Below are 14,663 nucleotides of genomic sequence, written 5' to 3'. Positions count from 1 at the left end.
TCCTACTCAGAATCAGCCTACTACGGTGACCACAGAGTGCCTTCCCTGGTGGGATTGGAGAAGCTCTGCTCTAGTTTTCACTGTTTGTATGTATGAGTCGTGCACAAGTGGATATTTTTATCTAATACTCTGCATTTTTTTAAAAAAAAATGCAATGCTGGAATATGGCTGCTGGCAAATAGATGTCATAGTAATTCTTCTTCATCACTCACTTTGTGAGTACTTAAAAAAAAGGTAAAGAAACATGCTTGATAAAACTGTGTGAGGTGTCGAGATGTGAGAACGACGCTGGGTGAGTGGGAGAGAGAAAGGAGGTGGAAGCTGCCCTGATGGGAGAGGGAAGAGAATCACCACAGAGGAGGAGGAGGATGAACTTAACCTGCCCCCGGCTTTCTAAAGAGATAGAAAAAAAAAGTAACAGAAAACATAATCTATTTGTCCTTATGCAACACTGCAAAATGCTGAGGCTTTGTTCTTTTTTGGCAACGCTGTTATCCACACTAGTAGTATGTCTTTTGTTTTTTGTTTTTTTTGATGGGGGGTGAGGTTAATGCAACACTTACAACTTGTGAAAAGTTGACTGAGTGCGTAGAGTTAGTCAGTGGACAGAGTGGATGTGGGTGGAAAACGTGACAAATCCAACTGGCATACTGGTGCGTCAAGGTAAACATTTCAAACACACCAGAGTGAAACCACAGTTTTGGAAACCGACAAATCCAGCGGCTGCAAAGCTGCCAATGAGAAACAGACTTCATCACTAGCTGCTGCGACAGTGCTGCTCAGCGGCCAACTGAAAGGAGAGTGATAGAAGCGAGCAGCTGTGAAGTGTTGATGCAGAGAAAGAAGCCTGCAGGCTTGGACTGGTCGTCAGCTTTGACTTTAAGGAGAACTGGATGTACGCTGGTAGTAGAACATACTCAGCCCATGACTGCAGTGACCAGTGACTTCTATCGAGTGACTTACAACAGAGAGTACGTCTACAGAGTCTGTAGAAAATGACACAAAGCAGGATCCAGGTTTGTTTCAACATGATCGCAGCAGATGGCCGCCCCTCCCTGAGCCTGGTTCTGCCGGAGGTTTCTTCCTGTTAAAAGGGAGTTTTTCCTTCCCACTGTCGCCAAAGTGCTTGCTCATAGGGGGTCATATGATTGTTGGGTTTTTCTCTGTATCTATGAAGCGCCTTGAGGCGACTTTTGTTGTGATTTGGCGCTATATAAATAAAATTGAATTGAATTGAATTGAAATGATCTATTCTAGGGACAATATCAGCTTAGATGGGTTTGTAATCCAATTAGTGGTAATCAGATTTTTTTGATTAATCTTACCACTTTCAATGTATTGAAGAGCCAAGAATCCCTCAAAATTGAAGAATATTTTTAGCTAAAAAAAAAAAGAGCAAATCTTTGGGGGTTGTCCACCCTTGGGAAGATTGGCAGCTGTCCTGAATATTTTTAATTTGTGAAAGATTTTTCTCCCTGTGGATTTATAAACTTCAAATAATTTGTAAATGGCCTCATACAGTAATTCTTCTCAGACTGATGGGTCCCATAAGTTCCTGCCTAAAGACATGATGTTTTTCCTTCTTCACATTGAGTAAACACACATCTGACTGCAGTAAAGTGCCAAACAACTTCTGTGTGAACTTTCTTTTCACATGATTGCACATCAGTGACTTTTTGTCCATGTTTTTTAACCTTATTCCTGCTAACCAACTAACCAACCAGCCAACTAACCAACCAACTAACCAACCAGTTCTGTCATTTTTTTCAATAAAGACTTCAAAAGGTCACAATAAAGTAAAAGTACCTCTTGTAGTACTTCATAGTACTTAGAGTACTGTTACTACAATTTAAGGAAGACTAAGCTCAACTATTTAAGCACATTCACTTGCAATAAGATTATCAAGTGAGTATATAAGGATATATGTATTTCTTGAATGGTGTTCTGTTTTTACTGAATGTAGAAATAAAGCACATGCCGTTTTCCTTTCTAGCCTCTTTTAATCCTCATGAAAAAAAACAATGGCTAATGATTACATAGATTCATTGCTCTGAATTGGAAGAGGCTGAAGCTCCATCCACACCCATAGTATAAAGATCAAATTAAAGGTACAGTCAGTATTTGGGGTGCATTAGAAAAAATGTTCTGCCCATAAATGTTCATTGATTATTATGTAATTTCCTGAAATGAAGCCAGGGCATAACGTTTTACAGCCTCCTCCAAAGTAATGATTTGGTAATCCAGGTGCAGGCTGCAGGATGAACCACAATGATCAAGCAGCAAAGTTGTACAACTACAACCTCTTTCAAGCTCTCTAGACTTTTGCCCTTTTCCATGGACCTCAGAAGCACGTGAAGTTGTGATAGAAACAAAATGATTATCTGGATGTGCTGTCTTCAGATCCTAATTTTTTTTAACTTAACTTTTATCAATTGCTTTAAAGTTGCAACACAAGATACTACAAATGCTCCATTTTTATTAAATTCACACCCATTAGATAACATACAAGTCAGCTGACTAAAGAGGTTTGAATATACAACTTTTCAGGACAGACTGGGTGTTATCATCATTGTACTTGATCCAAAGTTGTGATTTCGGCGCGTTACAATGAAAGGCTTTTTTTTCACATAATACTGCTTCCTTGTTCTACAATAAATGTGTGAAAGTGCTGGATGCTTTTTGAAACAGCTTCTGTATGTGTTTCTGCAGAGTAACACAGTGAGACACCAGGGGTGTAGTAAAAAGGCTGTATGATTGTGTTTAGTGCTTCCAACATCAGCAGCATATTATGAACACGCTAATTAGTCGGGAAAACGTCTCTCCAGATGCACTTCCATGCTGCTTTCTTCTCTTTCTCTCCTTTAAATCATCACCTTGTCTAATCATCAGTCCCCTATCACTCCATCCTCTGAGACATAATTCATTTGTTCGCTCATCTTTTGATCATTTGCTTCCTCTTCTTTATGCGCTTCTTCCTCTTCTTCTTTTTTTTCTCCTTCAGGGTACAGTAAACAATCAGACCGGTATCTTCCCAGAAACCTTTGTGAAGATTATTAAACCCCTCCCTGAGAGTGACTCTGAAGGTGAAAGTGGAGGCCACACATACAGCTGTCTCCGCTGCTTCCTGCTCACCCCTTCTGGAGTCGACACCAGGTCTGTCTGACTTTAGTGAGCTAAGACGATATCGTGTGCGATTCGATTTCAGGTTTTAAACGCATTGTTTATTTATATGTTACTCTTGAAACAGTATCATGCCAGTGAGAAGAGATCCTTCATATGATCACCACAGATATATGCAAATTACGGTTCAAATGAATCACAAGAATACTGGCTTAAAGGTAGATAAGCAGCTTGTTTCAGACAGTGGAGGAACTGAGGGATACACCGAGGCCCAGGATAAGATAAATAAGGATTATTTCAAACTGTGAATCATGCAAAGCTGCTTGAGTATAATCCTGAAAAAAACAAAAATTAAAAACATTAATAGGTCCCCTAATTTTATACTTTGAGGCTTTAATGGCTTCAGATAACTAACATCAAATGTTAGCCTCAGCCATCAGGTAATGAAAACATTACAGTTAGTCATTACAGGTGATCGTACACTAATATATAGCACTATCTTCTATTTGTACAATTACATCCCTTAAATCCTGCACATTTGTTCTTGAAGTTAAAAGAAAATGAATACTGCATTTCTCACTTCAGCTTTGTGGAGGGATTTGAATCCCCTTCAGTCAGATTTCAGATGTAACAAAATCCAACAAAAAACCTTGGATTGAATTTGTTACTGTGAATTTGTTGAATTTATTGTTGCAGGCGACATAATGTAAAAGTGAATCTCTCCTATTAGCATTGTGTATATTGATTTTTAGGCCTTCAGTTTTCTAAATGCTTTAATCAGAGAATTGTGTGTTCCTTCTTTAACAGAGATGTGTGTGTACAAGAGGACCTCAGCATCCAGCCATCATACAAGGACCTGCTGTCTCGCATGAGGTAAAACTATCCTCAGTTCCTCAGTAATCTGCTCTCAGTCTTGTAGTAGCGCTGGGTTTTAGGTTATAAAAAAGCCACACCCTTACTGCATTTACACCTATATGGGAAAGATTAGCATCGGCGCTGAGGGAGAAATTACTGTGAGCGACTTCACACATGTAAGCAAATTACCACACCTTCTAAAATGTGATAATGATTTACTTGGTTAAAGCTTGTGAATACTGTTAAAGGAGACGTTCATGCTGTTTTCAGCTGTTTACATTTGCACTGAGGTCTTACTGGTCTATTGGTGCATCATGTGCGCATCTTATAACTCCTAAATACGTCTATATATTTATATTCAATGTTGGTCTGGAATATTACAGAAGCTAAGTTTGGTTCTGGTGGACGTCTCTTCCTGTTAAAAGGGAGTTCTTCTTCTCCATTATCACCAAGTGCTGGCCAAGGATCTCTAACAAGATCTGATTGTTAGAGAAAAGTCAAAACAGATTTTTAGGGGCTTTACTTTACAATGTAATACACACACACAGAGACACACACACACGCACACACACACACATATAAAATTGAATTGAACTGGGAAATTTAATTCAGCTTTACTATTACTCCAGTGAAAATTGTGAAAGATGAAATTAAAGGGATTCAGCATCAATGACTATAATCTGATTCTGTTTTTCTTCTGAGTTTATTGCATACCAGCGGCAAGAAATTGCAACAGAAACCATCCACAGCAGGAGGATTGCACTCCTTTACACATGTAGCACAACAGCACGGACTTCATTAACTATGACAGACATTAGAAAATGATTGATTAGGATCTAACAGCAATTTACTTCTGGTTCTCTCTCACATAGTCATAGTTTATATGTTGCAGTTTATTAAATGTTTTCATGATGTTTACTAAAGATTGTATGAATGTGATCCCAGATCCAACTTTTATTCCATTAAAATTCTGGACTGCTTTTATTCATAAATAGTTTCAGTAAACTCTCTTTGCACAGAAACATGAACCATACTGTACATGCATTCACATAAATATTCTGATATCAAATATTCTTCCAAATTCTTTTCTGAATTAAAAAAAAAACACCACTTGTTTTGGTTATTTCTACATGAGCAATTAGATGTTAAATTTACATTACAAATCTAAGCTTTTGTCCACGCAAAATTGAGCAGATTTCCATATCTGATGTTTCTTCCAGCATGTACTGATGAACTATGCTGATTGCTGACCTTTGTGAGCACGCTTTCAGCATTTCATTTTTTGTGAGTTAAAATGAAATTCCACAACAAACAGTGATGGGTATGAATCCATTAATTCACCGACCTGCCCTGAGGAGGAACATATTTAGTCATTGTGCACTGCAAACCTGCAAAATGCCTGTTGCCAATCCTCACCACTCATCAAATTAGTTCCTGTGGGACCTCCAAGTCCCCCCTCTTGCAATCTTTCCCTCAGCAACATCACCGGATGCATGTGCTCATTACGCTATCTGTCTTTTTCTCTTTCATTCTCCCTCTCCCTCTATTTCTCATTATCTGGTAATTTAGATATGTGAACGCTATGATTATTAGCCCTCCCCATTCATAATCAGTTCATTTCCGCCGCTTATCTGCTCATTATTGTTTTTCTGTGTTCAGGCCTATTGTGCCCTGGAGTAGGATGGATGAGACCCTGGTCTTGAGTTTTAATATGGCTTAGCACTGATAAAAGGGAGGGGGAGAATAAGGATAGGGAGGAAAGGGTGTTGGTTACATACGAGAAGACAGGAAGTAGGAAAAGAAAAGACAGATGCCAGCGCTGTAGAACAAGAAAGCTCAGAAAATGGGCCTCCTAAGGTATCTCAAGACTGTTTTATTCTGTTACATTCTAAATCTAGGCGTACATTGAACACAGCAAGAAATTGGCCCCCACTCATGCACCACCCAAGAAAGCGCAAAAACAATAGTACCTTTTAAAGTGCTAAGCAGCCATTTATTTGCTTCAGCAGTGAGCAATGCCAAAATAATAAACAAAACTCCCTAAAAAGGTCCCTATGCTTCCCTATACAAAAGAAATCCAACCAAAAGACAGTTCACTTACCTAACATTCTAAAAGAAAACCAGGAGAAAACTGAGTCAGCAAAAATGGCTTCTCACACCTACCAGGCTGCTGCAGGGAACAATATATACACAATATACAATATATACAAATCTATTTACAACGATTTACAAGATCAAGGCTCTAACGCCAGACACACAAATGAGGTTAAACTTGCGAATCAGTTTGCAAAGGCACTCTAAGTATCAACAACTGGAAAACACAGGCTGGTGGTGGAGGATGGTGGAGGCTAGGAGGGAGGGGGCCAGGGGGCTGTTATCTGGTGGTTAATTACAGGGGGGTGATCATCCAATTATCCAATCCTAGGACAGGAACAAACTCCACCCAACAACTCAGCAGCCACTCCCAGGTGTCCACCCCCTAAGAGAGAAAAGGAAAAACCCACAGCCATCCTCTGGTGGGAGGAGTCACACACATAAAACACAAACACTGATAACACTGAATCATAACAAAATGTGGTTGTTAGTCCAAATGCAGTCATTTATATTTGGTGATATGGCTCTGTTCTGGGATTTTTTCACACTTCCATCCATATACTTGGAATATGGAGTATAACTGGGAGGAGCTAGGGTGGTAGTGGGTTGCAAAGTAGCTTGCAGATGAGTGATGACAATACAGGGTGCAGCTGCAGCTTGAATAGGATGGCCCTTATGAGATTTGCCAGTTGAATGTATAACAGGTTATGAGCCAGGCAATTAACTGGCTTTGAGACAATCTCACTCGCTGATCTCTCAGAATTTCTGCCAACAAGAACTAACAACACCCACAAATAGTTTTTCTATTTCTGTAGAATATGCTTAATATTATTTATACTCTAAAAAAACACACTGATTATTGAAGTGTTTTTTTCGTCTCTTGCAGGAATGTTTTCAAGGTGGATGATATTGCCCTGAACTACCGCGACCCTGATGGTGACCTTATTCGTATCCTGGACGATGAGGATGTCCAGCTGATGATCAAGGAGGGCAGACGTCAACAGGACAAAGTCAAGAGACCTGTTAATCAGTTTCCATGGGAACTGCATGTGACCACGACCTCTGACCTTTCTGTTTACAATACAGAGGCTTGAGAGAAGTTGAAGAGAAGAAAAATAAATATAAAATATTTAGTTGTGTCATATAAGAAAATGAATTTAACCAAGTGTATAGTTGCTGATTTGAACTCTGTGTAGTTTGCCATTTACATTCATTCTAAGTCTGTTTCAATAAATGTTCCAGTCATTTCACTTAATAAAATAACTTAATACCATATTTACATTTTGCGTGCTTAAATTTTTTTCTGCTTGCTTAGAGGCTTTTCAACCGTTAGATGTGCTCTCTGACAGAGTTTTACAGTCTAGTTAGTAGTTCAGTAAGAAGAGATTAGAAGGAATTGAACAGGAGTTGTTAATATACAGAATTCAGTTCTGTTATTTGACAATTAGACTCTGGTCCCCCATCACAGCAGAATGAAGTCCCAGCAGTGATGGGAATTAGGGCAGGGCATTTCCTCAAGCTTTATTTTTAATGCTAGAAAGTAGGGTGTTGTTGTTGTTCATCCATCAGTATGTCGACAGAATCAAGAGCTGGACAGCAACAGGACCCAACGTGAGCCATGCTTAATGGCTAAAGACGCAACAGCACTCCATGGACGCTTGGTCAGCCATCATAGTAGCAAAGCTAAGTGGGTTCAGTACATGACCACTGCCAATAAATGTTTTGGAAACACCAAAGGCCAAACTCAAGCTCCTGGCTGATAAAGCAGCACACCAGGACTCTTACGACCAGAGAAACCGCCTGCACTACAAGAAAGCCTACAACCAGTGTTGGGCAGTAACACTGGTATTTAAAATACAAAATATGAGTAACTTTATTCTGTTACAGTTACCGTTTAAAAAGGTGGTATTCAGAATACAGTTACTTTGTTGAAATGAAGGGATTACACAGCAGTCTTCCTGTTTCATATGTTAGGCTGTTCCCTCTCTATTTTTTGTAATTCCACGCTGGAACAAAACACACACTGAGAGGCTCTAATGCAGGGGTGTCAATCTAGCGGCCCATGTCACCTCCACTTGTGGCCCACATAATGACGTGACAAAATATTTTTAAAAATGATTGTTCAAATAATTATTTAATATGATGGCAATAGGCAGAGTGTGACAAGCATAGCCCTAAAGAATGTAGCCTCACGGGCAGTGTAGCCCAGTTGTAAGTAAGCTATTAAGACTTGACTGTACACTGTGTTTGTCTTTACCTCCGAAACAATAAGTTCTGTTGGAGCAGCCTTTCAACTCCTCTCTCTGTCTCTCACTAGCAAAGTTGACCCAGACAACAAAGTAAAGCTAGTTTTTGGCTACGAGCCCAACAAGAACCCAAGGTATTAGTAGTAAAGGTTATCAACCTTTAGGAGAAAGCTGTGGGAAAAAGTTTGAAAGCTGTTGAAATAACTTTAAATTTATATTGAGTTTAATACAAATCCCAAACATATCTGCCCCCAGGGTTACGGATCAATACTGTTACTCAAACTTTTAATCTTGTGAAACCCAAAAGCTTCTCCTCATCTTTAACTAGAGTTTAAATAACATCTTTTATAAAAACATTGTGTTCCTTATTGTGTTCTTATTAAATCTATATGATTAAATCTTCATGAAGATTACGCACACAGTCATCTGCATTCAAACCCAAGACATGCTGTCTTTCTGACTATTTTGTCTACATCAGGAGTGGGCAACTCCAGGCCTTGAGTGCCGGTGTCCTGCAGGTTTTAGATGTGTCCTTGATCAAACACAGCTGATTCAAATGGCTAAATTACCTCCTCAACATGTCTTGAAGTTTTCCAAGGGGCTGGTAATGCAGGACCAGGACACCGGCACTCGAGGCCTGGCGTTGCCTACCCCTGGTCTACATGCATGTTTCATAACATGTATCCATGTTCTGAATCTTTGCAAAGACTTGGCTATTCACTGCATTTGAAACTTTAAAATCAAAACTCTTTATTTTGAAGTTTTAGCTGCACCTTTATGTGGTAATGAAGGAGGATTTCAGGTTTTCACTTTTGTTTATGTTTGCTTCAAAAGGCACAACGGCTTTATTTCATTCACACCCAGCATTCATATTTCGCTCATGTGTCTGCATTTCATTCATACTCGCCTCAGGAAATCCAGATATTGCCTTTGCTGGCAGAGGCACTTTTACCTCATCTTGAATGCAAAGTTATTCCCATCATATTCTTTTTAACAACCTCTTTCAGGCACTGTTGAAATTATTCAAAAGTTGCTTATCACACTGGAGGCCACTGACACTTTCCCATATTTAAGCATAAACACCCTTTTAACTATTCAGTAGTATACATTGTTATTTAGTTTCTTTGTTTTTTTTTCTGCAAGAAACTCATTAGCATCATTAGGAAAATAATCAATTTATAGGGAAACATGCGTGCAGTTCAATTCTATGATAGTAAATTTGACTTTCTCTTCTTTTTTAATACTTAGAAAAGATTTTTCAGGGCAATAAATCCTCCTTACCAGATCTCCTCAGTTGCCTTCTTGTGGAGAGGCAAGACTCTCAAGCTGGATGTGGGACATAACCATCTTTCAGTGTGGAGAAACAGCAAGTCTCCTGTGAGGCTCGCTCAGATGACCAAGTTCCTCATCCTACCTCTAAGGCTGAGCCTAGACACTCTTTGGAGGAAGCTCATTTCTGCTTTGGTACAGTAAGGGTAACAACATGGCTTTTTAACAGAGCTTTACAACATTGCTGCAAATGTTCTAGCAATCTGTCTATCAGTCTCCCACTTCACTTTTCCATCACCCATGAACAGCACCACAATACACTTAAACTCCTTGTGGAGAAAATGATCCCAAACGCCGAGTGGGCACTGCTTCCTTCTAATAACAATGGACTAGATTCTAATTCTCATATCAGGCTGCTGCTCAGTGTGGCCAGAAGAGCTGGAACAAGACTGTCTGAGAGCCCCTTTGGTTGCAGCTAAACAATTCAGTCCATAGCAACTTTGTGTTCCCCAGGTCTTCTGTCTATAATCACTGTTTAGCAAATAGAGTCATTTCTTCATGTGTTATAAATACGGTCACACAGTCGCTCCTAAAGAAACATAACCTTGAGTCTAATGTCCTTATTAATGATACACCCCAAATTACCTTACCACTCCAAGATTTCTGAACAGTTCCTGGTTTTGTTCTATAGAGCAGCGGTCCCCAACCCCCGGGCCTCGGACCGGTACCGGTCCGTGAGTCGTTTGATACCAGGCCGCGAGAGTTGAGGGTCAGGTGTGAAATTCAGGGTTTCTATCAGTTTTCAGCGTTATTTTGTTATCATTTTTATCATTAACTCGGTTTTCCTGGGTCTTTTCACGTGTGTTATGAATAAATCTTCTTTTTTTCGGTACTAGTTTTATTTTGTTGTATTTATCCGCTACACCTTAAAGGCCGGTCCGTGAAAATATTGTCGGGCATAAACCGGTCCATGGCGCAAAAAAGGTTGGGGACCGCTGCTATAGAGCATAAAGTTGGACTGCTGGGTCTAGTTTTGCACCTGTTCTTCATGTCTGAAATATAGAAGCTGTCCATATAAGAAACTGTTTGTCATCCTCAGCTTACATTAACTGTGGCATCCCTAAAGGATTCAATTAGGTCCTCTTTTATTTCCATTATGTATGATAACCCAGTGCTTTGTTCACTATCACTGATATATGAATGACACTGAGAGCTATCTACCTGTAACAAAGCCAGACTTCTGACAATGACTCAGAAACTCTTTGACTGAATGATCTGAAATTCTGGATTACATAAATTTCTTTGAACTAAATAATAGCAAAATGGAAGTGATTTTATTTGGCTGCCTGCACTTAAAAATCTCCCCATTGAGGCACTTGGCCCTTTAACCACATACATCCAAACTGCAGTTAAAAATCTTTGGGTTTTTGTGGATAGTTTGTTTACTTTTAACAAACAAATCAGTGATGCTGTGAAGGGCCCCTTTTACCAATCGAAAATCATCGCAAAATCAAGGCACCCATATGGAAAAGATATATATAAATCTTATAAAGTTCGTATCTGTCTTGTATGAAACTTGTATGAAAAGCATACAAGAGTGAAAACACATATAAGATACCTTGAAAAATTATATAATGAAACTTGTGTGTTTTGGATACTTACTAACAAAATATATGAAAGTAATGAGAAAGTGGCCACTTTCATGAGTAAATCATGTATGTTTTTACTATTTCTTTTCCATATGGGCAGTTTTGTGTATAAAAGGCTTAACATGTAATACTGCTAACTTCAGCTCTTTGGAAGCATTTGTGACATTATGCTAAACTAAGCTGGTCAGGAACTCAAAGTGATAAGAAAACTGAGTGTTTGCTGACCTTAGCTGGACCCCAAACTTCAAGAGAAGTTTAAAAAAGGTGATTATGAGGGTTAGTACCTGTTTGCATTTCTACAGAGAATCACTGTGGTGGTCGCTTTGAACTTTCTTTGGGCTGGTTTTTAACTTTGTCACTTTATGAAGTGTAATGAATTACTTTCTCTGGCATGTAATTAAATAACATACTACATTACTTCTAAACAAAGTAATGAATAATGCATAATGCGCTGCTCTTTTTGAGTAAGACCCCAACACTAAAGACAGTATATCATTCGTGTTTGTCACGGCCCAGCGGCACGAGGGAACAGGGATGGACACAGGCGCAGAAACCAACCCGGAAGCGAGGTGACAGAAAACAAATGATTTATTTCCGCCCACAGGTAAACAAAGGTGAAACACAAAGCGACGCCACCACACTATGGCGCGTAGGATTCGTCGGGGATAATGAGGGCGACCTAGACACCTCTAGGAGACGGCTGAACAGCGGGGACAGCGGGGAGGTAGAAACAGGACTAGGTAGGGACCGGGGGCACTGGAACAAGAGGAGATCACGATCAGAGGGATCCAGCAGACAACCAACAGTCCTCCGCAGTTGAATTGAATTGCCTTACTTGGTTTCAGATGGAGGGGACAGGTGGAGCGGAAAATCCGGAAGCGGTCGAGGCGTGGGGAGGCAGGCAGGTGAGCGGTGGGCCGGCAGGCCACGTGGTGTAAGCAGCAGGCGGCCCAGGTCCAGGAGGACGGGAGCGAGGGGAACAAGATCTCCACTCCGGGTGCTATCTCTGAGGACAAGAAAGACAGGTGAGTCATCACACGGCGTTAAGACAAGGTTTAGGATGCTCCACTGAACTAACATGGGAATAGCAGATACTCAGGCGATGAGTGGTTGAGAGCGCAGGTCTGATATACCGCTGGCACGATTGCTCACAGGTGGTCAGCCAGGGAGGGGCAACCGGACTCCGCCTAAAGGAGGAGGAGCCGCTGTCTGAGACCTGTAGGTGCCCAACCAGACCATGACAGTGTTATAGCTATACTGGCTGCCTGTGGAATTTAAAATTGATTTTAAAATGTTATTGCTTATTTTTAAGGCCTTCATTGATCAGTTTCACAATATATGGCCGATCTTTTAACCATGTATTTTGCTTCCAGGTCACTGATGTCATGGTCTCAAGAACTTTCCTCAGGGTGCCCTCCTGACTGAAAAACTCAGACATACCAATTCTCAGTGCTTTTAATCAGATCTTAGTTGCCTCATAGTTTGGGCAAGTGCGCAGTAAATGTGCTCTACCACTCCTTTTTTGGCCATTTTCACTTTTGATTTATTTTATTTATATATCTACTCTTTTTTAAAACTGCCTTTTCAGTTTTATACTCTTTTATTACTATTTTATTTATCACATTTTAACCACTTGACTTTGTCCACTGTTCCACAGCCAGGTTGAAAATCACACTGCACCCCCTAAATCTGAGGTTGGGCTAATGGATGGATACTCCTAAGCAGAGATGCTTAGGACTGCTGCTCTCACACCCAGGACCAGCATAAGTATTAGAAAATGGGTGGATGAATGGATTATTTTTTTATATACTACTATAAAAACTAGGTCTTGTTATTTTTTTTTTACTTCTAAAATGCTGTTAACTCTCTATCCAAAAATACAGTTGTGATCTCTGGACACATGGAAGTGTAAATGGTGACTGTTCAAGTGTTAATGGGTGTTTTTGTGAGGATATGTTCCACTGAGGCACAGTACACTGACCTGCAAAGCTCTGATATAAATGCATAGGGCTCTAATTCACTCTCTTATGTTGATGAGTTGTGTGCAAAAAAAAGAAGATGTGTGTGCTTCTATTAATGTTACTGTGCTGAAAGCATTTAAAACTGACCATGCAAAACAAACTGAGAGAGACACGAGCAAACCCTCTTGAAAAAAAAAATCTCTTGAATGTTTTTGGGGTTTTTTTGAGTTGAAATCAAAGTACAGAACATGTCGTTGATATTGAAGTTTATCTGTTTGTTTGTTTTGTGCTGTGTGCATCAGGCTCTTTTTGGATTATAATGGATTGCAATGATAATGGATTGCATTTATATAGCGCTTTTCGGGGCCCTCAAAGCGCTTTACAATTCCACTATTCATTCACTCTCACATTCACACACTGGTGGAGGCAGCTACAGTTGTAGCCACAGCTGCCCTGGGGCAGAATGACAGAAGCGAGGCTGCCATATCTCGCCATTGGCTCCTCTGCTACAAAAATCTGTTTTTTCATTTCTAAAGTGATAGAACGTTTACCTCCTTTTCAGTGACTTAGAAGAACAATTTGACCTTGACAAAGCTGGACTGCAATAAACTTGTTACTACTGAGTAACGCAATTCAAAAGGGAGCATAATAGCGTCTGGAGCAAAAACCCTTTGCACTGCATCCTTGGTGACTACTTTCAGTCAGTGCCATGTTTTTAGTGTTTTAAGTGTTAAAGTGACAAGCCCTCTGATGCCACTTCAGCTTCGGCTGCTGCTCTCATCCTGGGCAACTTGACACAGAGTGGGTGGGTGTGGAGAAAGAGCTTGTCCAAGGACAGACAATCGAGCCGATCAGAGTTGTTATTTTCTCTGAAGTAGAAAAGACTTTCTTGTTTGAGTGAAACTTTCACAGTTGAGTCTTTTCAGACTAAAAGCGCTGGCTGGGGAGCTCCACTACCAGTTGAAAAACATTTACATTCAAGATCTCTTTATGTCAACGTGAGCCTTTTGTTTGTACGACAGAAAGGGCGTACCCTGTCACAGCATATCATAATGTAGTTTTGCCAGAAAGTGGGTGACAGCAGCTAAGTAATATGATCTCCATCCAACCTTAGCCTAGAATTTAATTATCAGCTCTGTTTTATAATGCCATGCTAGTCTGTGGTACATCTAATTAAGCTCATAATTAATGTCTTTTGGGCCTGCCAGCCTGCAAATTAGCCATAAACAGTAAATGCAATGTGGGGTTCATGTGGTGAGGTGTACAGAAACACAACAAGGTTTCTCAGCAGATAGGGTGGACATGTGGACATCGGCTGAAAGGTGATGAGCTGCACTGATGCTCAAGGTTTAATATTTATTTATTGAAGCCTTGTCAAATTGAAACAAGAGATTAACATTGTGACACATAAAATGTCTTCACCCGACGCAATGTGGTTTGACAGTGAGCAATGAGATTTCCTCAAATGG

General features: G+C 40.1%; 1 protein-coding gene across 1 annotated transcript in view; it reads left to right on the top strand.

Moving 5' to 3' along the window:
- The window catches only part of ncf4 (neutrophil cytosolic factor 4), a 42,742-nt gene extending 35,398 nt beyond the window's left edge, over positions 1 to 7,344 (top strand). Inside the window, exons 8-10 of the mRNA XM_085458614.1 lie at positions 3,002 to 3,153; positions 3,928 to 3,993; positions 6,956 to 7,344. Of these exons, the coding sequence (XP_085314740.1) occupies positions 3,002 to 3,153; positions 3,928 to 3,993; positions 6,956 to 7,163 (426 nt within the window). The 3' untranslated portion in view covers positions 7,164 to 7,344. The remainder of the gene's footprint in view (positions 1 to 3,001; positions 3,154 to 3,927; positions 3,994 to 6,955) is intronic.
- Positions 7,345 to 14,663: the final 7,319 nt, after the last annotated feature.

This window comes from Copadichromis virginalis, linkage group LG6 (assembly GCF_057382275.1).
Source record: "Copadichromis virginalis isolate Kocher_CV1m ecotype Utaka linkage group LG6, C_Virginalis_male_GT1.1, whole genome shotgun sequence".
In the NCBI taxonomy this organism is placed as follows: Eukaryota; Metazoa; Chordata; class Actinopteri; order Cichliformes; family Cichlidae; genus Copadichromis; species Copadichromis virginalis.
The sequence above is the reverse complement of the archived record's forward strand: the minus strand, read 5'-3'. Positions and strand labels throughout refer to the sequence as shown.